Below are 27,475 nucleotides of genomic sequence, written 5' to 3'. Positions count from 1 at the left end.
AGAAGGTAGCAAGATACAGAGGCTTCCATCCCCAGTTATTCAAGGGGTGCTCAGGGACATTTTCTTCAAGGTACTGGGTCTATTAGGATGTCATTGCTCTAGCCCTTTCCAGTGGTGAAAGCAGGAAATATATTTATGGATACACATATTTCTATATCCATTTCTATATCAACCAATCCATATATATTTTTAAAACCATGATTTCCTGCTGTTACTTCTGAATCCAACACCCCAGGGTTCATTCCTGCCTTTCCTTTTTCCCTATCTATAACTATTTCTCTGACTGTGAGAAACACGGCTCTTCTTATCCACAGTATGTTTCCTTCTGTGTTTAATTCTGGAATACACATAAAGCAGTTTCAGAATTGCTAACCTATATAACTATAAACAGCAAATTTGCTAGAGTACTGTATTTGTCCATAGTTCCTTTTGTCTTTAGCCTTTCAATATAGAGGCAAAATGCTATTTTCCAAAGCTGCTAAGGTTTGTTCTTTCCTTCCCTAATTCCTTCAATGTGATTATGTTGTTTTTGTATTTTTAATACAGTTAAATACATTTGTTACTCTTTGTATTTCAATTTTGAGTTGATTTTATTTATTTTGTGGGTCATGTGAAGCATTTTCATGGTTCTAAAAGTCAGAATTACACACATATGAGTACTCAGGTAAGTATCAATCCCTCCTTCCCTGGTACCCTGTCCCCAGTCTCCCATTTTTTCCACCCCATCTCCACTCAACTCCTACAGGTACCAATCTCATTATTTCCATATTTATCCTCTCTGTAGTACTTGTGCACAAATGAGCAGACACGTGTATTTTCTGTCCCCTTTTTTCTTACACAAAAGATAGCATACTACAGATATTCTTTTGTGCTTTTGTTCTCTTGACAATATTGGAGCTGCTGTTTAAGTGATGTGTTTAGATGACAACAGCAAGAGTGTAAACATAAATATAGAAGAAAAGAGACCCAGAGAAGAGACTTGGAGCTCCCCGACATTAAGCGATCACGAATGAAAGGAGAAATCAGCATAGAACACTGTGAAGGAATGATCAGTCAGGTAAAAACAAAAGCTGGAAGCACCGTGAAGAAAGTGTGTCAAGGAGGACAAAGTGACCAAGTGTGTCAGTGCTGCTGCTGTCTCAAGGAAGGTTGGAACTGACACTTGGCCACTGCAGTGAACAGCATGGGCATCACCAGTGACCTTGGCAAGAGGAGTTCTGATATATTCATGGGAGCAAATGTTACACTGGAGTGAAATAAAAGGAGAATGGGAAACTGTGCTGGAAGAGATTCTGTCTCAGACCACCCGTGAGGGCAGTAGTTGTGCAAGGCAGAGAGGGAAACACATTATCTACATTGGAAAACGTCGACACAGGCTAGACACAAACTCCCTCCTTCCAAAAAAAGCAGTAGGGGAAAGTGAACTTGAAAGGCAGATGCTGACAATTGCATTGCACAGGTCATTTCAAGAAAAGAACTCCAGAGAACTCAGATGAATTCTTGTGTTTCCAGTTTATTCAACAGAAAAGAGATGATTTCACTGGCTTTGGGGCCTGCTTGTACCCATGAATGGTTTATAAATGTCTAGGTAAAAGCAGCTCCTGTCAGGGGCCTATAAGAAAAGATGAGGGCTTTCCCCAGCTTCTGCCTTCAACAGAGCTTGGGCTCCTTGACCCACAGCAGAATTTTCTGGGTTTTCTTTTTTTAGAGAAAGAGCACTTGTTGGAAGGGTCATCGAGTTGACAGAGGAATCATTTCCATTAATGGGAACACAGGGGTTGTCAAAAGCAGGAGGAATGTGTCCTGGGGCTAGATGACAGGCCCTGAGGATGGCCTCCTGCTTTTGGCTTCCATCTGAAGAACAATATAATCCAACAGGGGATCAGTGTCCACCTCAGAAGTCAAATTCTCTTCTCTAAGAGTCTTGGTCTGCCCATCAGGAGTGACTGTCATCTTTCCAGAGGGGATAGTCATCATTTCAGGGGCTACAGCCCTCTTTCCAAGGGGCATGATCTTCCCTTTAGAGGTCCAACGATCATTAGGAATCATAGTCGTCTCTCCATGGGTCATGGTCTCTCCAAGAGTCTCAGTCCTCCCTTCCAGAGCTACAGTGGGCTTTCCAAAGGACTTAGTTTCCCTCATAGGGGTCACAATCCCACCTCTGGGCCTTGTAGTCATATTTTGAGACTTACTACGGGAATTAATGGTTGGAGACTTTCCTCCTGGGAATGAAATCCTCATGTCAGTGGTCAACGCTTTGGTTATAGTTGGTCTTTCAGAATTCATAGCAGTTGAGAGCCAAAATTTTGGTGAAGGAGTTGAGCTGACCTCTAGAGAAAATCATTGGAACAGGATGAGACTCCTACAGCTTCCTTCCCATCCTATTAATTACTGGCAGGACTACAACCACTCCAGGGCTGAAGTACCTACTCCCAAAATCCAGAGTTGAAGGATTTCATAATACACCCACTTGAGGGCATAGATAAAACCCCACCGCATGGAAGCCCTGCTCCTTCACTTCATCACATTAACGGGACCCCAGACACCTATGGGCACTCAGCACATTTACTACATTTCTGGTGAATGACCCCGGGAAGCCTGCCAGTTTTCTATGCTTAAGGCCTCACTTTGACCTCACTGATTGCACATTCAGCAAGACCTTGCTGTCCCCAAGGCCTAATAACAGAAACCTCCTGTGTCCCCCATTGTAGGAGGCACCAGGAACAACACCAAGGGGCAAGGAGGCCACTCTAGACAGCATTTTGTAAAGAACTGGATTGGAGTCCCATCTCTGCCCCTGACTAGCAGTGTTAGCTTTCTGAGCCTCAGTTTCTTGGTCTGTAAAATGATGGTTATAAACCATCTCAAAGAATGTTTCAGTTCTAGCATGCTAGGTTCCATCTCCTAAACATCAAAGAGATGTCAAAAGAAATCTGACTTCCTTTTCTGGCCCTTGTCCCATGAAAACAGGAGGAAGCAACAGAGAAATAAACTGGCATATATTGAACACTAACTATGAGCCGGTAGTTTTCACTCCTTATCTCATTTAGTTCTTGTAATAATGTCATAAGTATAAGGATCATTCCTGTTTCACAGATAGGGAAACCAAAGCTCAGAGGGGTCACATGGAGCATGCCTCTAAACCAAGAAAATGGACTGGCCTGACATCAAAGCTTATTCTCTTCCCTCGATGTCATGCCTCACCAAAGCCTTCGCATCTAACAGAAGGGACCCAGCCAGAGCCTGGTTATACAACTTCCAACCCCAGTTCCAGGCCATAGCTACTCACCAGTCTGCACCAGGAGACTATTCAACTTCTTGACAAGGGGGAAAGGGCCAGTGCCACAGAAAGCGCCCTTGGCGTCATCCAGATCCAACGTCCACACCATGGCTCCCCCAAAATGCTCTCTCTTTATGAACATTGCCTGAAAAAGTAGTAGTCAGTCAACCTGCTATGCTGGGCATCCCCCAGACTGGGTACAATGGCAAAACACCAAAGACAGACCCTCAGGAAACACTACAGGAGCAGGAAAGCCTGTGTTTGAATCCAGCCTCTAACCACTTCCTAGCTGAGGGTTCTTGAAAAGGTCACACAAACCTCATGTGTCTTTGGGTGCCTGGGTGGGTCAGTCGGTTAAGCATCTGCCTTCGGCTCAGGTCATGATCCCAGGGTCCCGGGATTGAGCCCCGCATCGGGCTCCCTGCTTGGCGAGGAGCCTGCTTCTCTCTCTCCCTCTGCCCCTCCCCCCTGCTTGTGCGAGCTCTCTCTCTCTCTCTCTCTCCTGCTCTCTCTCTCTCAAATAAATAAATAAAATCTTTAAAAACAACTATAACAACAAAACCTTATGTGTCTTAGTTGCCTCATTTGTAAAAAAGGAATAGTAACATTTCCAACATTTTTAGGGTCCAAAGAATTCCTACATGTACATGCTACAGCACGGATGGAGCTCGAAGACATTACACTGAGTGAAAGAAGCCAGTCACGAAAGGACAACTACTGTATGATTCCACTCACAGGGAGTACTTGGAGTAGTCACGTTTGTATAAATGGAAAGCAGAGTGGTGATTACCACGGGCTGGGGAAGAGGGGGAGGGGGCAGTCTGGGAAGATGAGAAAGTTCTGGAGATGCAAGGTGGTATAGTTACACGATGATATGAATGCGCTACTGAACTGGATGCCTAAAAATGTGTTAAATGGCAAATTTTATGTTATGTATATTTTGCCACAATTTTAAAACTGGATTTTTTTTAAAAAAAAAGAGTTCCTACCTGTAAAATATTTGGAGAGATAACTTGCACCTAGTAAATGTTCATAAATATTAAAAACTGTTTCAGCAAGATCCCAATGCTAATCACCGTTATCATCATTCTAAATCATAGATATTGCTATATTACTTTAAAATCACTTCCATATAACTTATCTCACAGGGATGCTATAAAGAAGAGATAAACTACATTCACAGATAAGAAAATAAAGGCTTTTTTCCATGATTTCTAAAACCTCAGATATAATGATGTGGCAGGGTTTAGACTCAAATCCAGGTCCTATTACTACTTTGCTAGTGTTCTCTGTCACGGGTGATGGAAAAGACAGACTCCATCACATCCACATAGCTGCATGACTTGGCCAAGTCAGTTGGCTCCTTTCTGGGATTTGCTTTACCCAAATGTAAAATAGGGACCCAATTAGAGTTCAGCTGAAACTGTGAAGATTCCAAGTTTTTATCCTGCTTACAAACAAACAGGTTAGCCTGCCAGTTTTATGTGTACGCGTGCACGCACATGCACAATCTCTGAATCGGAGAACGGACCATTATTACTCACAGCAACAGAACAGTCAAAATAGCACCTTGACTTTGGTCCCCATGCCCCAGTTGCCCAAAGAATGACACGGCTAAGGCCAGATAGCCACCTGCATGTGCAGGAAGGCAAATCAGACCCTTGTCCCCTCCGGAGAGATTGAGAGCTTCACTGGAATGTAGACAAGTCCTCTCTGGGGAGGGGACCTCTACATCTCTGAACGTCAGCAAAAGCCTGGGGGAGGGGGAAAGGCAGGTTCCTATTTTTATTAGAGCTGGTCTGCTTCCTTTGCTCAGAATGCCCAGACAGTGCAGGAACACTGAGAAATCCATAGATAATTATCTCCTAATGACGATCTCTGAGGTTTCTTTCAGCTCTGGGATTCTGTGATGAAATCCTTTGATCACCCTCACACAGGGCTCTGTCTCCCTGTAGCTCTGCAAGGCACAGTGACGGCCCCTTAAAGCGAGGACACCATTCCTGGCTGGCCTCAGGCCTCCTCCAACACGTAGGTCAATGCCCTCTCGTGTCCTGTGGGTCATATTTTTAATTCCATCCAACTGGGTAATTCCATTGAGTCATTGAATTTTTCTGTTTGTGTCTTCTGGTCCCAAACCAGAGGAAGATCCTGGAGGCTGAAAGCCATGCTCTTTACCTCTCTCCCCACAGCGGACTTCACTCAGTGACATGCACGGAGGAGGTACACACTGGATTCTGCCCTCTGGTGCTTTCTACCCCAAACTTCCCCCAAAGAACAGCCAACACCTGTGCTTCTCCATCACCTATAATAGAGGAGATGTGACTTCTAATAAGCCCCGATATCCAGGAAGTTGCCAAGTCCTGACAATTACTCATTCAAAAATTACCTCTTCTTCCAACCACCTGGTCCAGACCCTCATTATCTTCCCTGCACACCTCTGTGTTCCTCAGAGCTTCCAAAATGCCAAACTGGTTACAGCAGGATCACATGGGGACATACTAAGAACAGTTTCCAGATTCTTTCTAAGACCTGCTGAATATTTGGGGGTGGAGCCAAGACCTACGTTTATCAAGTCTCAGGGGATTCCAAAGCAGAGGCAGGTTTGGAAATCACCAAAGCATGTCATTTCTGTTGGAATTCACTATAGAAACTGGCTCCGCTCACCTTCATTCAACATTGCTTGCACAGGGCGAGGGGGTGATCAGAGTTAGGTTCTAAAGGTTTCAAACTTGCAGGTCATATGCCTGGTCAGAAACTTGATTTTGCTTCCAAGTGTTTGAATTTCTGACAAATTTTTTCTTGTGATTGAGTTCCAGTTTTAAAGCATTATGGTCTGAGAATATGCAGGGAATAATCTCAATCTTTTGGTATCGGTTGAGACCTGATTTGTGACCCAGCATGTGGTCTATTCTGGAGAAAGTTCCATGTGCACTCGAGAAGAATGAGTATTCTGTTGTTTTAGGGTGGAATGTTCTGAATATAGCAGCAAAGTCTGCAATATCCAAACTGTGGAAAGAGCCAAGATGCCCTTCAACAGATGAATGGATAAAGAAGATGTGGTATATATATACAATGGAATATTACTCAGCCATCAGAAAGGATGAATACCCAACTTTTACATCAACATGGATGGGACTGGAGGAGATTATGCTAAGTAAATAAGTCAAGCAGAGAAAGTCAATTATCATCACTTATTTGTGGAACATAAGGAATAGCATGGAGGACATTAGGAGAAGGAAGGGAAAAATGAAGGGGGTTACTCGGAGGGGGAGACGAACCATGAGAGACTATGGACTCTGAGAAACAAACCGAGGGTTCTAGAGGGGAGGGGGGTGGGGGGATGAGTTAGCCTGGTGATGGGTATTAAAGAGGGCACGTACTGCATGGAGCACTGGGTGTTATACGAAAACAATGAATCGTGGATCACCATATCAAAAACTAATGATGTATTGTATGGTGACTAACATAACATAATAAAATAAAATTAGAAAAAAAAAAGAAAGAAAGAAATTTTGTGTTAAAATGCCTGCTAAAATGCCTGATTTTGTGTTAAAATGCCTGCAAGAAGAGGTCCAAACACCTTCACCAGCATTCAAGTCCCTCTATAAACTGGCTGGCACTTTATTGCCTTCTCTTACACTTTACAAAAATTCTCTGCCCCACCCAAATTCTTTGTACGTACTTTGAATGAGCTTTCAGTCCCCACTGAACCTCTCCCCATGTCATTACTTCCTCCTGCTGCTCACCTCCCTCAGGAAGCCCTCCCTGACTCTCCTATCCCGACACATATCAGTGATATTCATGGAGCGTTTAACAAAAATCTGTGTAAACTGAGAGAAGTCATTTCTCCCCTCAAAACCGAGATTCCTTCTCTTCAAAAGGAGAGTGTTGGATAGATGGGATTAGGAAACCCCAGGTAGGTCAGGTATGCCTGAGACTCAGCTGATCTAGTCAACCTCACCTTTTTATCCTCCACCCAGGACACGCAGACACATGCATGCACACGTACACACACACACACACACACACACACACACACACTATACAGATAAGAGCCTCAGGAGAGCCAGAAGGAAACTATATGCTGGAGCAAGAAAGGACCAAGGTCTTACCTTGTAATTGAAGCTGGTGGCATCATCATAGCCAACCCACTCCTTCCCCTTGTAGGCATATGGAACATGCTGAAAATCAATCCAGCGCTTTGTTGCTCTCTGGAGAAAGGAGCAAATCTGCCAGGAGGATCACCAGGTTAGTTCTGGGAAGTGCCATGGAGAGAAACACCAGCAGGCACACTGCTCTTTTCCCAGTGGTGAAGAATCCAAAGGATCCCTCACCAGGGAGTGAGAAGAGACAGACCAAAGAGGGAGTGGGAAGCCACTCACAGAAGACCTTCTCTCTTTCCTGAACAAATTCCTACTAGAACATGTTCCTTTCTCTAATGTCCGTGATAGAAAGAGAGAGAGAACCAAGGAGTGGCTGACATCCTTAGAAACCAAACCAGGCTTTGCTAAATAATGACAATGCCAAACTACTAACAGTAACCTATCTGACCTTGACCAAACATGTATCTTTTCCAGAGAGTTACCATAAACAAACCTCTCCTCTCTTCATTAGCAATCAGCATGAAGGGCCCAGTCTTGGTAGTTACCAAACTAGCTTGTGAACCTCTAATAAATTTAAAGTTCTCAAAGGTAGGGAGAACTGGGTTGTTACAATCAGTCGAGCAGCTGAGTGTCTACTAGGTGCCCAGCCTCGTGCTAGAAACCACACGCCACATAGAAGTCGAAGCATTCCAGCCAGTAGCAAAAGCTCATGTCTGAGGCTTTTTTTCTTTCCTTTCTTCCTCTTTTTGCTTCTTTAAAGGTTCTATCAACATCTCTTTGGCCTATAATGTCTTTCAAGAACATAATTTCCACTATGCCGTCACTGGCTTAGCAGGACAACATCTCCAGCCAGCCAGCAGAGAGCAGAGACTGGGGAGACCCTGCGCCTCCACTCCTACCTACAGCACCCACACACACCATGTGCCTCAGTACCTGCTGTCCTTTGCCGTCGAGACCCTTCCCTCTTGTCATTCCTGCCCATCAGGATTCTTCCCGTGCTCCAAAGCTCTGCTCCCTGAGACCTTTCCAGATCCCTAAGCCACACCCCCATGCCTCTTATTGTCCTCTCTTGTGTTTTATATCCTCTTGAGTCCATGTCTCTTTTCTCCATTCAGTAGCGAGCTTTGATGAGATGGAGAATAAGGGAATGGAACTGGGGGAAGAAGAAAGAATCTGTAGGAGGGAATGTCTTGGAATTGCTTCAAAATAAAGTAGTAGTGGGAGAGAGGGGAGTCGGGGAGCAAAGATGAAACAAGATTGGCCAGGAGTGGTTAGTGATTGAGGCTGGTGAGGGGCAGGTGGTAGTAGGGGAGGGGGAGAGGAGGTTACACTATTCTTTCATTTTTGCAAATGTTTGAAATTATATATATTTCAGGTATTAATTATTTTTATTTAGTCCAGATAGTAGTAAGTCAGGATTGACTTGTATAACAGTTAAGATTCTTTGGAGGGGTCCCCCCTCCACTTAGACTCTACCCAGCCCCTCATCCCTTACGAGGGACTCAAATACCTTCTCCTGAAGAAAAAGGAAATATCTCAGAGAGTGGATTTCTCTTGAGCTAGTAAACCACTTCATTGTCCTGTCTCCAGCCCTCACCCTTGCCTCTGCCTGGTTGTCTTTGCTCTTGCTCTGTTAAAGGATGGAGAAGCCCTAACTAATAGACAGACTTCCCTATTCCTGTCACCTCATAATAAGCCAAGAAGCCAGCTTGCTTGGTGTACTTTCCCGGAGACGCAGGTCCCACAGCTTTGGCCTGCACTCCATTCTTAGAGGCTTTGAGAAGGCGAAAGGTACGTCCGTAGGTGGGGAATCCCATGAGGAGCTTCTCTGGGGGTGCCCCCAGCTTACGCCAGTAATTCATGGCATATGCCTGCAGGTAGGAAGAACACAAACCCCTCCGTGTTACTGAGGGCCAATGGCCTGGGCTCAGGGCAGGTGTCTGGGCCCCTTGAGATCATTCCTTACCGAAGAGCTGGGGTCTCCAGACAGAGAGAACAGGGGGCTATTGTGCCCTGTGAACTTTTCCCAGCTTCCATGAAAGTCATAAGACAAGACGTTGATGAAATCCAGGAGTCTGTGAGGGCGAGAGGAGGACATATGCAGATTCGGCTAACTAGATTCTCAAGTCAGATCACCAGAGGACTAACTGGCTAACTAGCTGTGCCCTGGCCACCCAAGCTGCCTGCCCGTCTGCGTCATCGACTTGAGATGTGCCACCGCAGCAAACTCCTAGTCAGGGACAGCCGTGCCTCAGGTCCCATGCCATCCTGAGAGCTTCCATGGAGGTAGGCAGGAGTCAGACAAGAAAACACATTCGTAGGGCGCCTGGGTGGCTCAGCCGGTTAAGCATCTGTCTTCGGCTCAGGTCATGATCTTGGGGTCCTGGGATCGAGCCCCACATCGGGGAGTCTGCTTTTCTCCCTCTGCCCCTTCCCCCTGCTCGTGCTCATGCTCGCGCTCTCTCTCTCTCAAATAAATACATACAACTTTCTAAAAAATTTAAAAAAAGAAACACATTCGTGCCTGACGCAAGTGCTAACAGGTTGCGTAAATTGTCATGAGGAAGGCGGTACTCACAGCACCTAAAGAGCTTCTGTCCTTCCACCATTCAAGGCACCAGTGAAACCACGTCTTCCAGAGCACTTTCAGAATGAACCAGTGTCAGTAAGCACTTACCGGGTCACAGGCGTAAAGGTGTACAAGGATTCCATCATTTAATTTTAACGTGGCCAATGGCCTCAGCGCCACAGTAGTCTCCATTTTAGAGCAGAAGACATTGAGGCTCTGACAGGCTCACTAACCTGCCTAAGGTCACCCAGCCGGCGGACGGTGGGACTCCCTCAGTCCTGCCTGCTATTAAGACCAAAGCTGGCAAACTCTATGCCCCACGGGGCCTCTCCCCTTTCGCCCCGACACTGAACCCCGGCCCCCTGGTGTGATCACACGCAGAAACACCCCATCCTCTCTTCCGTTCCACGTCGGCCTCAGCTCCTCATCTGTAAACACTCCATTCTTGAGGTTGGAGAAAATTAGCCCAGAGCTGGCATGTCAGAAAGAGTGAGTTACGAGCTATTCTTTGTTCGGCTTTGTAACTTCTGCACAGACACCCGTGCTCGGAAAGCTAGGCCTGGCTGCGCATGCCTATTTTTGTATTTGTGGCAGGGGTTGATTAATCATCTGCCTCTGATGCCAGCCATGGGCCGCACAGGGTATGTCTACCGCTGTCCCCTGGCACGGCAGAGGCCAGGCCCGTGGGACGCTTTCCCGTGAGCCCCACAAAGGGCTTTGCAGAACGCCCTACCCAAGACGACGTGATTGTGGGGACACCACTTCTGATCTCCTAAAGAAAGCCCAGGCTATGTGGAGCTAACCTTTGTCCCCACCCATGCCCCTCAGCGGCCCGCCCCCCAACTAGCACCTGTACGTGGAGAACTCAAGGGCGGGGCTTGAGCGGTGCTGCCGTTCTGAGCATGACTGGCCTCCTTCCCTCCAACGTCCTGCCCCACCAGGCAGCACTGTCTCACCTTCCCAGAAGGCGCACATCATAAGCTGTTTGGATGATGTGCGGATCCCCAGAGACAGCCGCAGAAAGCAGCAACCGCGGACGCATGGTGAGCGTGGCCTCCTGCTGGAAGGCAAACAGGAGCTCCTACCAAGAAAGAGGCAGACACAGAGACCCAGACCAAACAGTCAGGGAAAGGAAGGATCAGCCAGGAAAGCTTTATTTACAGAGCCCCCTGAGCCAGGCTCTGGGGACACAGAGGTGAGGCAGACACAGGCCCTGCCCCCAGGCTCATGAGAGAGGTGGCCTTGAGCCACCGTGGTAAGTGACTTAACAGAGGGGTAGAGGGGTGCCAGGCAGGGTCAGGAGCACAAGCTGCAGACTGCCTGCCTGAGGGGGGCCAGGCCGCTGCACAGAGGAAGCATCACTTGGGCTGCAGGACTGGAACAGGACCTGGATGTGACCAAGAAAAAGAGCCACAAGACTCCTGCTCTTTGGCCTGACCCTTCTAAGATGATGGTAGTAAAAGAACATTCTGCTACCACTCCCCTGCCCCCGTCCCCGTCCCTGGCCTTCTGCTCCTCCTATGCCATGAGCCCAGATATGATAAAAGTAGAATCACTGCTGGATCCTGGAGCTGCCAGACTTGGCCTTACTTCAATTAAGAGGAGAAAAGTCCACCGGTCACTCTTGGGGCTGCCTCTCAGTCCGGGGTACAAGAAGAAGAGGTCCAGACCATCAAACTTATGTCTCCTCAGGAGGGATACAACCGAACCAATAAACCTTTCCCGGTTGGATAATGTGGACAGCATAGTGGTGAACCTGCAGGAGACCCAGGGTGAGGCGAGGAAGGAGGGCTTTCTGCAGAACCACAACCTCCACAAAGCCCCTTGGTTCGTGCCCTGTGGAGGGCACACAGGTATGGCTGGGGGAAAGGAAGTTAGGTCAACCCTTCTTAGAAGCCCCTCCCAGCACTGGGAGCTAAATACCCGGCGGTGATGGGGAATTCAAGCAGCAGGGAGGGGCTGCAGAGTCTCACCTGGATGTGCCAAAGTTCCACCCACCAATGGACAGCAGTGTTCTCAGCTCCCTGTTCCTGTGATGTGGGATAGAGGGAGGTAAGCTGGGGCCCCACTCCAGTGGGTCCCTGGGGAACAGTGGAAAGTAGAGGGGGAGGGAGGAAGTGAAAGGGGAAGGCAGGTGGAGGGAGGGAGAGAGAAGAGCAGAGCAAAGCACAGGGAAGAAAAGAAAGGAAAAGAGGGGAGAACAATCAACCCATGGGTCTTCACAACCCAGGACCCCCCCAGGCTGTCCAAAGTCCACAAAACTCCCCCACATCCCCATGATGCTCCCACATAAAGGAAAAGAAAGAAGTAGTCTAAAATGTTTCTTTTCACTGTTTTCTTAATCGACAAGTATTTATTGAGCAATTACTATGTGCGGTTGATTGCTTTAGGTGCTTGATCGAGATACAACAGAGAGTGAAAGAGACAAGCTCCCTGCTCTCAGGGAGCTTGTGATCTAGTGACAAGGATTTTTACCTTGGCCATGTATAACCATTCACGCAGAGACAGACCTCCCCTTGGACAGGGAGAGAACCCAGGAGTTGTGGGGATAGGAATACTTAAGCAAGCACTTAGTGAGCACTAGCTCTGTGCAAGGCACTCACCCAGCTGCTGTTATACAAACATATTGGAGACCCTGCTCCTTCCCTTACGGGGCTCATTGGCTGGGGGTTGCAGGTGACAAATGGTAATAAAGATACCAGCATTTGTGATGTGCAGGCTCTCCTTGAAGCATTCTAACAGCATTAGTACGTAAACTCCGCCCCACTGGCTTGAAGGATGAGTTGGGGGTTACCAGGCAGAGGCAACAAAGGCCTCACAAGGGCAAGGAGGCAAGAATTAGCTCGGGGTGTTATTCAACAGGGAGTTCTCAGGCAGGGATGCTCCCGGGTCCCACTTGAGAGGCGGCTAGGACCAGAAGAATCAGAAGAAAGTTGATGAGTAACAAGAGAAAGAGGATTAATTTTCTTCTGTCTGTAAAACCTGAAAAAAAAAAAAAATGATCCCCACATGCAATATGAACACACCTCTGCTTGAGCTTGTTGAACTCTGGGTAGATAATTTTCTCATCCTGGGGATCCTTAGCAACAATCTGATTGTTGTTCATTGAGGCAAAGGCAAATATCAGGTGGGTGCAGAGAAAGGGGTCCAGGTCCCGGGGCAAGATGGAGGCAGGGCTGGGGCGACCCTGTGCCCAGCTGGTAAAATAACACACCAGTTTGTGGGCAGCGCCTGGCAAGGGAGGACACACATTAGCTGGCAGAGACCAAAGGAGGGGATGGAGCTCGGCTTCCACAGAGCACCATGAACACAGTCCAAGAGGCCGGGCCACCAGAACATTCCCCATGCAAACAGAGCCCAAAGCGACCCTGAGGTCTGGTCCCCCTGCCACCCCTACTGCTGAGGCCCCAGGGGGAAAAGAATGCCTTATGGAATCCTGTTCAGAATGGATCCTCAAGGATGGATCCTCAAGCCTGGATCCTGGCACACAAAGCGACACAAGTGGCGGGACGGAAAATCCTCCGCTGAACTGCAGCGGATCAATGATGGTGGACACAGGAGCCCGGGCAGGGAAGGGCTCCAGGGGACACACCACACGGAGCACCTCTCAGCCAGAGAAGCTCCCTGGATCTGGAGAGGAAGACAGGATTTCCTTACCATCGCGCTGTTTCAGCACAAGAACCAGCCCTGCAGGAAACAAAGGATGGAATCACACTCAGATTCCCATGCTCACCCAGAGCAACATGCCCCAGCCCCGCCTCCAGTCCTCCAGTGCACCCACCAACTGGGCCCCATAGTCAGACGCAGACACGCACATGGAGACACGCTGCTGCGTTCACTGGCTTCCTCTTCTCTAAGTTGAGCCAGTGTTGCCAGATCTATCGAAGCTCCTATTTACCCCAACAAACACCACGTGGATACACCCATGCTTAGCACAGGGACAAGGATGACTTAGAAGTCCCAGCCAAAGCTCTAGGCCAGTGGTTCTCACCCTGGCTCCAAGTATAAAAAGCAGTGATGTTCTCCTCCCCTAGAGATTCTAATATCACTGGTCCAAGGTGGAACTGGGCATAAAGATATTTAATGGGTAGCTGGAGTGGAGGACCACTGCTCACATCTCTCCTGCCGGGGCCCCTCCGGCCCTTCACTATGTCCTGTCCCACCTCCATCTAATCCAGCCCCCAAATCCCTGGCTGCTTCTCAGGCACTCGAGAGGTGACAAACGTAGGAAGCCTGGTATCTCCTGGACTGAGTGACGTCATGGGGGCCGGGACCTGCCACACTCACCAATCCACAGCAACAACCTGCCCATCTCAGAGGTCTGAGAGCGGCGAGGCTAGGGCTCGAGCCCCTTTATAGGAGCTCTGGGACAGCCCTGGGACAGTGCTGGCATAGCCTGGCCACACACACACAAAACCAGGGCCAGTGATGAATGGGCTGCTGCCCGAGTCACAGTGACCCCAGCACCTCCCATCCTCCCTCTCCAGCCGAGCTGTAGCTCTCAGAGCCAACAAAGCAATAGCTCAGTCTGACCCTGGCACACAGTGGGTGTCTGCCAAGGGCCATAGTGAGGACAGGGCAGTACTCAGCCCTGTTCCTGGGATTTGCCCTCCATGGACTGAGTATGAGCAGTAAACACTGTATGGAAGCAGTAATTCTACTGTTACCAGGTTATTGGTTAGGGAAGCAGTGTAATACAAAGTTTAGAAGTCCCAGCTTTGGACCTAGGCAGGCCAAGGTTTGAATCTCAGTGTCATCGGTTAGAAGTTTTATAATCGTGGGCATTACTTAGATCTTTGAGCTTCAGCTTCCGCACTTGTAAAATGATGGTAACAGCTCATACTCACCTCATAAGGTTTTATAGGAATTAAAAAGATAATGTATGAAAAACTGTTAGTTCAGGACTTTGCATGTAATAAGGGCTCAGTGAATGGTAGCTCTTACTAAGGATGCCACAGAGTGGGGTTCTCAAACTCACATGCTGACACTTGCCAGGTAGGTAACATAAATGGGTGAAGTGGACACAATATAATAGCTTACTCTCCACTTTATTAGAACCACAGCAGTTCAAGCCCAGTGATACACACGAACTAACATGAAGCCTCTTGGTCAGGAGACAATAGAGATTGGTATGAACAGGGACAGCACTCCGAGTAGCCACTAATGGTTACCATGTAGTGAAATAGATCCATGTTGAAAGATCCCTCAATTTCCTTCTTTCTTCCTTCCTTCCTTTCTTTGTCAGAGAGACAGAGAGAGAGAGAGAGAGAGAGAGAGAGAGCACAAGCAGGGGGAGCGGCAGGCAGAGGGAGAAACAGGATCCCCACTGAGCAGAGAGCCTGATGCAGTACTCGATCCCAGAACCCTGGGATCATGACCTGAGCCGAAGGCAGATGCTTAACCGACTGAGCCACCCAGGTGTCCCGATCTCTCCATTTCTTAAGAGAAGACAAAAATCTGAATCTTTGTGTGGGTGAACAATGTTTGAGCCAGTATATGAGCCAGTGCTGAGAATGTGTTATGAACCTAAGGAACATAAGGAATGTAATTCTGGATACCTGAGAGCCAGTGTTTTTAAAATACAACAACATGGGGCGCCTGGGTGGCTCAGTCGTTAAGCGTCTGCCTTCGGCTCAGGTCATGATCCCAGGGTCCTGGGATCGAGCCCCGCATTGGGCTCCCTGCTCCACGGGAGGCCTGCTTCTCCCTCTCCCACTCCCCCTGCTTGTGTTCCTGCTCTCCCTATCTCTCTGTCAAATAAATAAAATCTTTAAAATAAAATAAAATAAAATACAACAATATGAAGGATAAACAAAACAGAGCTGTAGCCAGATACTTTTATGATCCGTTTTCTCTTCCTGCTACAGAGGATCTCAGATCATGAGTAGGTCCCATATTTCAGGGTCTGAATCTCAATCATGGAGGACCAGAAATCGGATGCCCATCTTCTCAGAGACTGGTAGTTCACCTAGTCCACGTGTCACTGAGGTACTAACCAGATGTCAACATAATAAATGACACAGGGAAATACAAGGACTGGTGGTTGAATTTGCATTCCCCTTCCAGTAGGAAGAAACCAGACAATCACTTTTTTAATCAGAAGATTGCTTAGATATCATGGAACAAAAACATTAAATGGTATAGAATGTTTAGGCAAAGGATATTTCTGTAAAACTCTAGGCAAGCCTGATGGAATACCCCACCTAAAAGAGACTGTGTCTCCATTTGTTCATCCATGTTTGTCTTCCTTTAAGTATTCAACAAATATTCATCGAGCATGTGCCAGGCCCTGCTAGGCACTCTGGATACAATGGTGAGCAAGAGTTTCTGCTCTCACAGAGCTTCTAGTCTAGTGAACAGACTGATCACACCCTCAAGAGCTAGTGTAGGTCTCCCTCTTGAAGTATGTGTCTCATCTCTCTTGGATAGGGGCAATGGGGAAAACATGAGTTTTGTTGCTAAACAGACTTGAGATCCACTTCTTACCCTGCACCATCACTGGGGCCACCTGAGTCCCACCTGCATGCTCAATGCCACACTCCATTCCTTGGGCTGAGAGTAACCTGAATCAGGAGATAGTTAAGCCTCCTGATAGAAACACTGGATCAGGCCAGGCAACAACTTGTACCACTGGTTACGTTACCCCTGGTGTGGTTTCTAACACTAATGACCATGCTCTTACTTCCCAATTCCTAGCCTGAGTCACCTAATTCTTAAGAGGTCTCTGCATTCCTTTCTCTTCCTGTTCTGTAAACTATAGACACTACAGTGGTTCCCCAGGGCTTGGGTTCTGACTCGGTCTTGCCAGGCACGTGGGGCCCTTGCTGGCTATCTTTTAAGACCCCCCTTGAAGTGAATGCCTGCCTTTCTCTACTTCTAAGCCTCCCCTCATGCCCCTTCTTCCTGTCCCCCAGATTCCACATCACTGAGATTTCCCACTAGGTTTGTGCCCTTCCATCCCAACTCCTGCCAAAAGCACTAGTTCTTAATGCTGTCTCCAGGACAGAGCTAAATCTGCCTGCCAATCTGAACCATCTTCATCTGCACGTGGGTCAGTCCTCTGGGATCCTATTCTGCTGCAGCGGTAAGGCTGGATCTCAGACCTAACCATTCCATGCCTTAGGATGACTGAGGATGAAAAGAACACCACAAGGTAACAATGGATGCCCAGGAGTGCCCTCTGCTTCATTCAGCGATGACCATGGCAAGGATGGCAACTATGACTCCACGTGCATAGCAGATGATGAATAGGAAATGCTGAATGAGGGTTATGTTCAGTCACGGTGCCATGTCACTCTGTCTGCTCTCAATCCTTGAGTTCTTGCTCTCAAAAAATACAACCATTGTTATATATTTTACACACCCACCCGGATACTTGAAAATACTCCTCCCTAGTGCTTAGCCTGTTCTCACGAGGAAGAAGACATTTACAAACGTCTTTTAGTTGGTTTACTGAAGAAAGGCCTACAGCAGTGCACCCCCTCCCATATCTTAACAATACTCAACTAGATGCAGGCAAGATCACAGAGCTGAAATACCTTGGTTTTAACGAAGCATTCAGCCAAATCTTTTCTGATACTCGTGTGGATAAATTGGTAAGTATGACTTGAACAAAATCAACTGGTTGAATCTAAGAGCCCAAAGAGTGTTGACTATATTGGTGCAAACTTGAAAGATCTTTACCATTTTACATCTTTAAAATGAATGGGATGGGGTTGCCTGGCTGGCTTAGTTGGTAGAGTGTGCAACTCCTGACCCCAGGGTTGTGAATTTAAGCCCCACGTGTGGTGTGTTTACTTAAAATATTAAAAAAAAAAGGGGGGGGGATAGAGCAGTGTTTCCCAATATTTGGTGATTTTTGGCTGTGCATGAGGATTTTAAAAACATTAATGTATATTAAAAGTATATATTTCCCCACATCCCTAATTTCATATTGTTTAAAAATTGAGGCAATTCAAAAAAGAATATTTTAATAAATTAATATAGTGCTCTTTGGATGATTTTGCTGCTGTAATGTGATGGTGAATCAGCAAGTCATGCCTATATAGCTATTAAAGAACTGGCCTCCTGCCGTCCTGTGGGGCAGGAGACACCTTGGGAATCAGCAATGTCTGGTGCCAAATTAAACCCTACAGAGCTCCTTCAGCATATGGCTCAGGACCCTACCCAAAAAGCGAGCCTTATGTAACCGTGGTGACCGCAGATCAGCAGTGGACTACAGTGGGTCAGGAGGATGGGCTTCAGAATAAGAATAATGAAGATGGGGAAATGGATCTACTCCAGCATTAGACATCTGAACCAGTGAAATTAAATGCAATATAAATGCCTGTAGCTTTAACAAGTAAAATGAGCCTGTTCCCAACCATCACCAGTTAAGTCCATGCTCAGGCTACTGAAACTCTCCTCACGTCTGGGACTTACTGAACCACATGGGCTATCACATTTCTCATTGAGGAGTCACTTTCTATTCTAAACCACCTTTTTTGCTCACTGTAACATACACATTCAACCCAAACTGGGACAGCCATTCCAACCTGGGATGGTGATTTTGATCAGATTTGCAAATGTCTTGGTGGCAATCATTAATAGATGTGATTACTCTCATCAGCACAGACCTGAATCCAAACCAACTTTCTTTTACAGTAAGATAATGTGCTTTTTCAAAAACTAGGTTTTCCTTCTTTGCTGTGATTTTAACCACCTTGAAACAGACATTTCCTTGGGTTCTCATCTCCACTGCTTTCCTCTCTACTATTCCTGAGTTCAGGAGGAAAAGGGCTAGGCAAATTTAGTTCTGACCCACCTCACCCCTCCTTTCTCTAAGCCATCACAACTTTGTGAAGTTTAGCTCTGGGAAGAACTTAAGCGTTTCCATCCACCCACCCACCCTATTACCTTCCAAGAAGTTATGGTCCGGAAGAGTGAAGGCTTTCTTCCCACCTTACCCCAAACCCAGTAATCACATGACTACAAATTCCAATGTTTTTACTCGTGGTTATTGTGATGACAGGGCTCATGTTTGGCAAGGGTGAAGCATGGAAGCTTTTCTTACAAATATTTTGTCCATATTCCTTCAAACTGCCCCAGTTTCATGTGATTTTAGCTGAGCTAAACTTGCAAAGCACCAAAGCACATAATATATTGTATTTAGTTTCATAACCAGTAACTGACCGTGACTTCCGGCAGTAACCAGTCCACCAACCCAAGTAACCCAATATTTAAGTCCCAGCTAGCTACTCTAAGGGTTAGGGAAGCACATACACAAAAATACGGCTATAACTGATACCCTAATGACTCACATAAGTGAGATATGTCTAACTGCACAGAACACATGCTTCAAAAGACAGGCCAACAAAGCCTAAGCTTTTTATTTCACCAACTAGTATTTCTGATTCTCTGATGCTGTACTATAAAATCTTCAGAGTCCACAAAAACAGCATTCAGACTTCCTATATCCAGAGAAAGGGGTCCAGAAGCCAGGAGAGGTCAGGCCCCAAGCTGTTTTCCGGTGAGAAACACGGCAGACATTTCTCTGTGAGTCTGTGTCAGTTTTTAACTTAACTGAAATGCCTTTACGCTCTCCACCATCCCCCAACCTTTTTCCACGGGATCTGTAACAGGAAAACACTCATCTTTCATGTATACAATTCCATGGGGTGAGCGGTGGGGGGGAGCGTTATACAGGCACCAGCCAAAATTTTATTCAGCCAGAAAATGGATTTTTGACTCAGTTTAATGGCAAAGAGATTTGCAAAACCACGAGGAGTGTCCTGGCTTTTCCTCGAGGTGAGCTGGGTGGGATTTTTGTGAATGGAAGCATTGCCATAAGAAAGGCAGATTAAGTTCTATAAAAAATAAAGTTGCTCCTATCTCCATGAGTAGTATATAAGCTGCTTCCAGGAATCCAGGGATGCCCACATCCCACACCTCATCCAGTCATGGCACAGCTACATAGGAAGCATAAAACCCTTTTGTAAACTTTTTTTTTTTTTTTGGTGGGGGGAGGGCTTGGGAAAGAAAGATTAAGATGAATTTTTTTAATGCCCTCCCACCACCAAAAACTATGTATCTACACACACACTAAGACACACATACATATCCAATTTTAAGAAAGTTTTTCTTCCCTATGACTACAGGATCCCAAAATCCAGCCTCCCTCAGGCTGAGACAATGCCTATTAACTGCCCAGATCTGGTGTACCAACATACTGTATAAGGCTCCTGTGTGGTCTCACAGACGGAGAGGGCAGGGGCAGAGGGAGTGGATACTCATGGGGGATTTGCTTTTTGTCTTAAATCCACTCTACTCGGCCACACTCTTAGGTCCAAGGGCTGGGAGAGGCTCTGTAGGCAGGATGTGGTGGATGACCTGATGGTCCCAGCCCACTGTGGTAAGGAGAGAGTGATTGAGCGGGGACCAAGTAGCATCTCTCACAAAGTCTCTGTGGGCTCGGCTTCTAAACCTAGAAAAGAAAAAAGGTAAGTTAGGGCATGGTGAGAGACAAGACTTGGAGAAGAGAGAGAATCCAACACAACCAGGGCACCTTTGTGGATGTGTGACACAAACTTCACCGTATGTGTGGCCTTGTCACCACGGTAGCAGTGTAGTTATCCACAGAGAACTTCATCAATCACTCAATCCAGTGCCCCCATTTCATAAAGTAATGGTGGCTAGAGCAAGGGTCGTAATACGGGCCAGGATCAGAGAGCAAATCATGGCTCTCTCAGCGAGAAGGAAGTATTAATTCCAGTACTGTGTTTGCTGCCTTTCACCCCAAGCAGGTCGCATTTCACGTATGTGTTCTTTATGTGAAAGGGGTAGACTGTCCCTTTCTGGAGACAGCTGCAACAGCAGACTTGGAAATCCCACCTACCACCACACCCCCCCTTTACCAGGGACAGAGTTGGCTGTGAGTCACCCCCAGGAACAGGGAGAGTCAGTGTCAGCCTGCTCCCACTGCCCAATCCCCTTGAGTGAGACCGTGCACTTTGATGAAGACAGAAAGGACCCAGCCACCCGCAGCTCTTCTCCCCAATTCCTCATCAGAGGACCCCATTTCACACTTACACCTCAGAAAGGCCTGAGTCCAGCACAGCAAGTGAGCAGTCCTCACTGACAGAGGCCAGGAACGGGGTGCTAGGAGAGCAAGGGGAGGGTTGGGACAGGTAAAGCCATGGTCCCAAGATGAATCCTGCCTGGTCTAGCCCCCGCCCCCCACCCTAAAGTGACCCAGAGGAGGTGGCCTGGTCCCCACTTCAGGTTAAGGTCTGGCTACCACTCAAGTCCACATTACAAGTTCCAGGGAAAGAGGAGGGAAATGGAGTAAGCCAGGGTGGACAATCATCCTGGCAACCGACTACTCCATCTGGTCCCTCCCTGCAGCTTTAGCAAGAACCCAGAAGCTTTCCTAACTACACAGTCTCAGAAGCCCACAATATTAATCATTCTGGGTGTTGAGCAGGAGCAGGACCTTATTTTAGCCCTGTGCAGACAGAAAACCATACTACCCAAAAAAGGACTATGGTCTTCAGAGATCATTAGAGTTCTGAAACTTCAGCTAGACCACTGTCTGCTTTAAGGAATGACCTAAGCAGCTAATGCTCTGCAAACATAAGCATGCCCCAGCACTGTCCCATTCATACCCATCAGGCCCCTGGGGATAAAGGACAGTACCTGTGTGGGGAGAACACCAGCCCAGTGACACACTGGGAGTGCACAGCTGAGCTGAGGGCACACCTTGCACTCTTGGTGTCCACAAGGGAGACGGTCCCACTCTCGTCCCCTAGAGAAAAGAGGAAGCCCATCACAGTGGATAAGAACATGGGCCCTGGAGTCAGCCAGACCTGGATTTGAATGCTAGCTCCTCAACCTTTTACGAGCTAACCACTCTGAGCATCAGTTTCTTCTTTTGTCAAATAGGGTAATTAGTCACTGATGGTTGTGAAAATTAATGAACAAGGCAGTTATTATTTTAACCACAAACTATGTCACCACATGTACAGCCTCATGGCTATGAGAGCACAGGAGCTATCCCTACTCGACAACAGAATTCCCTATATAGCAATCCACTTGTTTTGTGGTACACTGACTTCTGCCCATGCCCAGAATATAGGAGCTGGAGCACACAATCAGGAATCAAATCTAAAAAGTCATCATGTTTTCCAAAGCCAAACTAAAACCACTTTTGGATCATCCCACCTTCCCACTGGCATAATTCACATAATGCCCAAGCCTGCCGCTGAGACTGAGTAGCTTGAGCCTTGTGCATTACAGGGTCAGCGTGCTCTCATCCTCCCCCTTCCCAGAGTCAAAATGCTGTGGGACAGGTTGCCTTACCAAAGACAAAGACTTCACTCTGCTGAGGATGCCAAGCCAGGGAGGTAGGAAGGTAGCCTGAGGCAGTGCAGCCTGCAGAGAGAAGAGGGATCCGAAACGAGACTCAGAGCCCAGCTCTGTGAAGAAGCTTCTCAAACAAAGTCACTTCAAGTCCCAGAAGCACCTTTATTCGCCTTCCCAAACCCTGCTAAGGCAGTTGTGCCCTTGCCCTTGACCCTCATACCCTTATTTATCCTTCGGCCTCCTGCCCTTTCTGGACACGAGTCATAGGCAGATTTCAGGCATAAAGCATGAAGGCAACAATTCTGGCCCCTTTGTCCATCCTTCCCAGAAATGTAAAGTAAATCAGCCACCCACGAACCAACCCTTCCTCTTGGTACCCACGGCACAAAATGGAATCAACAGAGCCTCAGTGGGGAAAAAAGTGATTATGTCCCTTATGTCACACTGACTGAGCATCTGATGACTTTGCCTCTGTCTCTGGCCAAGGAAGCCTCTTCCAGGTGGGTTCCTAGTACCACCCTCCCACCACTGGCTCTCAGACTCACCCATCTGTGATGCTGGCTTGGGACAGCGGGTATCCCAGAGTAAAATTCTGTTGTCCTAGAAGGAACAGAAAAAGAGCTTCACAGTCCAAAAAGCGGCTGCTGGCCAAGTCTCCACACTAGACTTGTGGCCAGAGGGTTGGAATGTGGTTAGGAAGTGGGGAGGGAAGGAAAGGCTGGATCTCACCTCACTGCATGAAAGGAACACGGAACCCTTGTGCGGGGAGGCTGTGACACAGGTGACCTGCCCGGAGTGAGCTGTGAAGGAGAGAAAAGGAAGTATGACAGAGAAGAAGCCGGGGGCATTACCACCACACAGCCCAGATACTACCAAGGGAGGTGTGAGAAACGGGCCTTATCTCATGATGCAATTTAACAAACTTTGTGAGAGATTTTGGATTAGACAAAACCTAAGAGAAAATGTTGATGGAGTTCTAAAACCTGGAAAGGCTTGGGGAAGAAAATGAATTAGTAAAGACAAGGAAAGCAAAATTAGGGGCTGAGCAAGAAGAGTGAAGGGATTTACATCCCAGAACAGGAATTTTCATACGACAGTACACACACACCTCCAGATAACATACATACACTTTCAAGGGAGGTCTGCACACTGATACATTTCGGGAAATAAACTTTTCCAAAGTCCTCTTTCCTGAAATTGAACTGAGAAGCTGCCAGAGATTAAAGGGGCTTACTCTGCAAATCCAGTGCACAATAATGATATGGCCAGAAAGTACCTCCTTTGCAACTATTTAAACTTAAGTTAGATGCCAATTTAAAAATGTGTGAGAAGGTAGTTTTTTGAAAATTTTTCAGGAGGCCTACATGCTAAAAACTTTAAAGATCACTGGTCTATGTTAATTACAGGCTGTGGAAACCACATATTCTAAAGACATTTACCCAGACTACCTGAGATAGTCCAAATATGGCTCTGCCCCAGACAGGAGGATGTAATCAAACCACCTTTTATAGTTCTTTCCTAGCCCTAGAATCCATGGAAAGCCAACACAATGAAAAGGATGATTGTGCACTTGAAAGCAAAGCTCAGAGACAAGTACCAAGGGAAAATACAAAAGATAAAGTGGTTCCTCTGCCCTCAAGGGATCTGCAATTCAGTGGGGGGAATAAGACAGAATACAAAGAACTAATGAAAAAAGATGAACGGAGGAAATGCTGAAAGAGTTAGGGCAGACCAGGTACACCCTTCATAGGCCTAAGAAACAAAAGGCATGTGTAGCAGACTCCACATCGGCATTTTAACATTGTTGGACCATTTACAAGTCTTGAACACTGAAGGTCCGAGATCTTGAGGAGTTTGTGATTTTTGCTTTGGCACATATGTGAATCATACACTTTGCAGTTAGAATTGGCAGGGGATGGCACTTAGCCATTGAGTGAACCAGGTGATCATCCAACATCTACATCTCTTAGCCACACAATAAATGCTCCAGGTATTATCTTCATGAAGTATGGCTCCCAGAATAAAGTCAGCTGCTACTGCTATTAATAAAAATGAGTTAAAAAAAAAAATAACATTAATAGAAAGTGATGGCTCTCACCAGAAAAACAGAAATTTTATGGAGGTGAATATTCAAAAGTTCAAGATTCACAAGTCTCAGGGTTATTCTTGGAGAATGTCAAGGATCTACTATGACTGGTTTTAATTAGAGCAGTATGTTTGAAGGGGGAGTGAAAGAAGGGCTTGAATGCCATGACAAGAAAATGGGATATTAACCCACAAGCCACACAAACCACGGAAGATGAGGGACTGCAGATGGACAGATGAGGTGAGTGCCACCATCTGTGTGAAGTAAAACCTGAAAGCAAAAGGGAGCATCAGAAATGGAAAGGGAAATCCCTGACCAAGTGGTAAAAGACTCCAAAGAACTCTGGGACCCACTGATAGTGAGGAAGCAGGAGGGGTGGAAAAGGACTGAGAGCTGGAGTCTCATGTGGCCAAGAAGATGGTGAGGCCAATACTGGAAATAGGGAAATTAAGAAAAGGCAACGGATAGATATTGGGGCCTGACTATAGTTTTGGAAGAAAACTATCAGGCAGAAGGGCAAGGAACTGCTGCCCCTGATATCCAAAGTTCAAAGAGCCCAAGGGGAGAATAAAAACAATACAGCTAAGGCCAGGACTAAAAAGAATGTGCACTCACCCCGGTATGAACTCAGTACCATCTGCTGGGCAAGGTCCCAAACCTTGATGCTAAGAAGCAAAAGAAAACAGATCCTTAATTCTGACCTACAGTATCTACATAAAAACATGTGTTCCAACAAGAACTTCCTTTAACTGATTTCACTGCTCTATGGCATTGCCTACTGGGCTTCTGCTAGGGCCTATTCACAATGGATTGTAATATCTCTACAGAAATGTTATAGACATGTCATAATTAATCACTGCGTTCTTACAACACGCCCAAAACATTACTCGATGAGGCTAATAGGATAGTAAAGACACCCAAAAGAGGTCTCAAATGCAGGACTGGGGCGCCTGGGTGGCTCAGTCAGTTAAGCGTCTGCCTTCGGCTCAGCTCATGATCCTGGAGTCCTGGGATGGAGTCCCGTATCAGGCTCCCTGCTCAGTGGGGAGTCTGTTTCTCCTTCTACCCTTAACCCTGCTTGTGCTCTCTTGCGCGCGCTCTTTCTCTCTTTCAAATATATAAAATCTTTAAAAAATAAAAAAAAATTTTTTAAATTAAAATAAAATAAAATGCAGGAGCAATGAGCACAAGGACCCACCAGAAGTCTTTGCTACCGCTGACAGCTTGCGTGCCAGAGCTCAGGACACTGACTGTAGACACAATGTCATCATGCTCATACTTGCAGAACTTGCTGACAATGAGTGTCTCGTTCTCATCCAGCTCCCATAATTCAACAGCACCTGTTGGGAGTGGGGAGAAGGTAGAGGGAAATGAGTGTGGATTACACCAAGACAGTAATTCACTTCTAGGATTCAAGTGAGTCCATGGTCACTAAACTAACAAAGTAAGCTATTCCTATAAAAGCAAAACCCATTATCACTAAAGGATTTAGCTAATTTCCAAGCCATCTGGCTTTATGCTGGCATGACTGTTTTCTTAATAACAGTCCAGACAATTTAGGCCAGGGAAAGCTTCTAGAAAGACAGAGAAAGATGGAATGGCTGGCAAAACCCATTATCTGGCTTCCATGAGAAAACACTGGAAAATAAGTCCCAAGAGACAAGGATTAAAGTCTCAACAATCTGTGTAGTACACAGTCCAGTGTGGTTAAATCTTCGCAATTGCTTGGACATTAGTATTTGTTGAACAATTTGAATAAATGCCTTATAGCTTCTTCACAAATGTTGTGAATTACTGAATGTCTTGCACAGTGCAGGTTAAGTACAGAGAACCCCCAAAAGTTGTCTTGAATATGTTGTGCTGAAGCTCAACTGTCAGAGAGGCTCAATCTTTAATGTCCCACTTTTATCCTTCCATGCAATGCCTGCCAATATCCAAATACTGATTTTTTTAACTCCAAAGACTCCATTGCTGAACCTGACTTTCAAAACAAACAAAGCAGAATGAAGACATTTAAAAAGAAGAAAACGGGAGGAAATGGAAAGAAGCACAGAATGACTTAGGCATCATCTTTAAGATCAAGATTATCCTTGGTCTGGGTTGAGGGGGGATACTGGGAGGGTTATAGGGAAGAAAAATGGTTCTAATCCACTTCTTAATTTTGTTAGAAATTCCCACCAGGCAATTTAGAATCTCGGAAAGGTATTTTCCCGCTACACAAGAGCTCTCCATCGGGCCAACACCCTCAACCTCCCCAAGCACTGAGTATGGGACAATAAAGATTGAACACGGTCCGATCTGTATCCCATGCTCCATTCCACCTGTGGGATTGTGGAGAAAGTGACTCACCTGAATCGGAAGCCACTAGGATACCTCTGTCCCCAACCCAGGTGAGGTCAGCCACTCCGGCCTCCGTCTGGACTCCAGCGGAGCAGAAGCCTTCGTTGGGGGCTGCACAAGGGTCCTTGAACAGCCAGAGGGAGCCAGCCCAGCAGCGGCCACTCAGGCTGGAGGCCCCGAGCAGGAGAGCCCCATCTAAAGGAAGTACAAGCCGTCAGCGCGGGAGGAGTGAAAGGGCTCGTCTCCATGGTGACCGCACTGAACAGCACGCGGGCCGAGTCTGGATCTGAGCTCAGGAACCCGGGGCAAAGGTGGGGACTGAACTAAGCGACGCGAGGCAGGAGTCAGGAAGGCATGCGGGGCGGGCGCGGGCTGGAAAGGCCAGTCCTGGGAAAGGGCATCCCGAGCCAGGGTGAGGGAGCGCCCAGGCCCGGGATCTCGGCTCACCGGACCGATACCGCGCAGCCTCCAACTGACGTTCCATACAAGCGGGCGCATTAGGGGGAAGGTTCCACTCGCGGACCGCCGGGGGCACTAGGGGGGGCGGGGTTTCCTTCCGCATCTCCACGGTTCCAACTCCAACCTAGACCCAAACTGGACGGCCGCCCGAGATTCAGCTCCGGCAGCCCCACGTGGTGCCCCCCTGGGCCTCCGCCCCTCTCCACAGGCTACGGCCACTCTACATCTCGCGAGAATTGCTTCTACGGTTCCGTTCCGGGGTCGGCTGCGGCCCTCTGGCAAAAAGTTCTCCGAGTTCA

The 27,475-nt window shown here is 47.1% G+C and overlaps 2 protein-coding genes across 2 annotated transcripts; both read right to left on the bottom strand.

Annotated features, from left to right (window-relative positions):
- Positions 1-1,809: 1,809 nt before the first annotated feature.
- Positions 1,810-14,264, bottom strand: OVGP1 (oviductal glycoprotein 1). The gene is made up of 11 exons (XM_032415822.1): positions 14,240-14,264; positions 13,610-13,639; positions 12,979-13,183; positions 11,926-11,982; positions 11,543-11,708; positions 10,909-11,033; positions 9,350-9,458; positions 9,069-9,254; positions 7,393-7,509; positions 3,290-3,425; positions 1,810-2,330 (listed from the first exon to the last, which is right to left on the bottom strand). The coding sequence occupies exons 1-11, from the start codon at positions 14,262-14,264 to the stop codon at positions 1,810-1,812; spliced, it is 1,677 nt and encodes a 558-aa protein (XP_032271713.1).
- Positions 14,265-15,760: 1,496 nt separating this feature from the next.
- WDR77 (WD repeat domain 77) lies at positions 15,761-27,462 on the bottom strand. Its single transcript, XM_032421621.1, has 10 exons — positions 27,165-27,462; positions 26,727-26,912; positions 25,576-25,717; positions 24,993-25,042; positions 23,021-23,091; positions 22,837-22,891; positions 22,289-22,360; positions 21,626-21,734; positions 21,020-21,088; positions 15,761-20,414 (listed from the first exon to the last, which is right to left on the bottom strand). The coding sequence occupies exons 1-10, from the start codon at positions 27,277-27,279 to the stop codon at positions 20,255-20,257; spliced, it is 1,029 nt and encodes a 342-aa protein (XP_032277512.1). The 5' UTR covers positions 27,280-27,462; the 3' UTR covers positions 15,761-20,254.
- Positions 27,463-27,475: the final 13 nt, after the last annotated feature.

The sequence above is a fragment of the Phoca vitulina genome, unplaced genomic scaffold (genome assembly GCF_004348235.1).
Source record: "Phoca vitulina isolate PV1807 unplaced genomic scaffold, GSC_HSeal_1.0 scaffold2, whole genome shotgun sequence".
Lineage (NCBI taxonomy): Eukaryota > Metazoa > Chordata > Mammalia > Carnivora > Phocidae > Phoca > Phoca vitulina.
The sequence above is the reverse complement of the archived record's forward strand: the minus strand, read 5'-3'. Positions and strand labels throughout refer to the sequence as shown.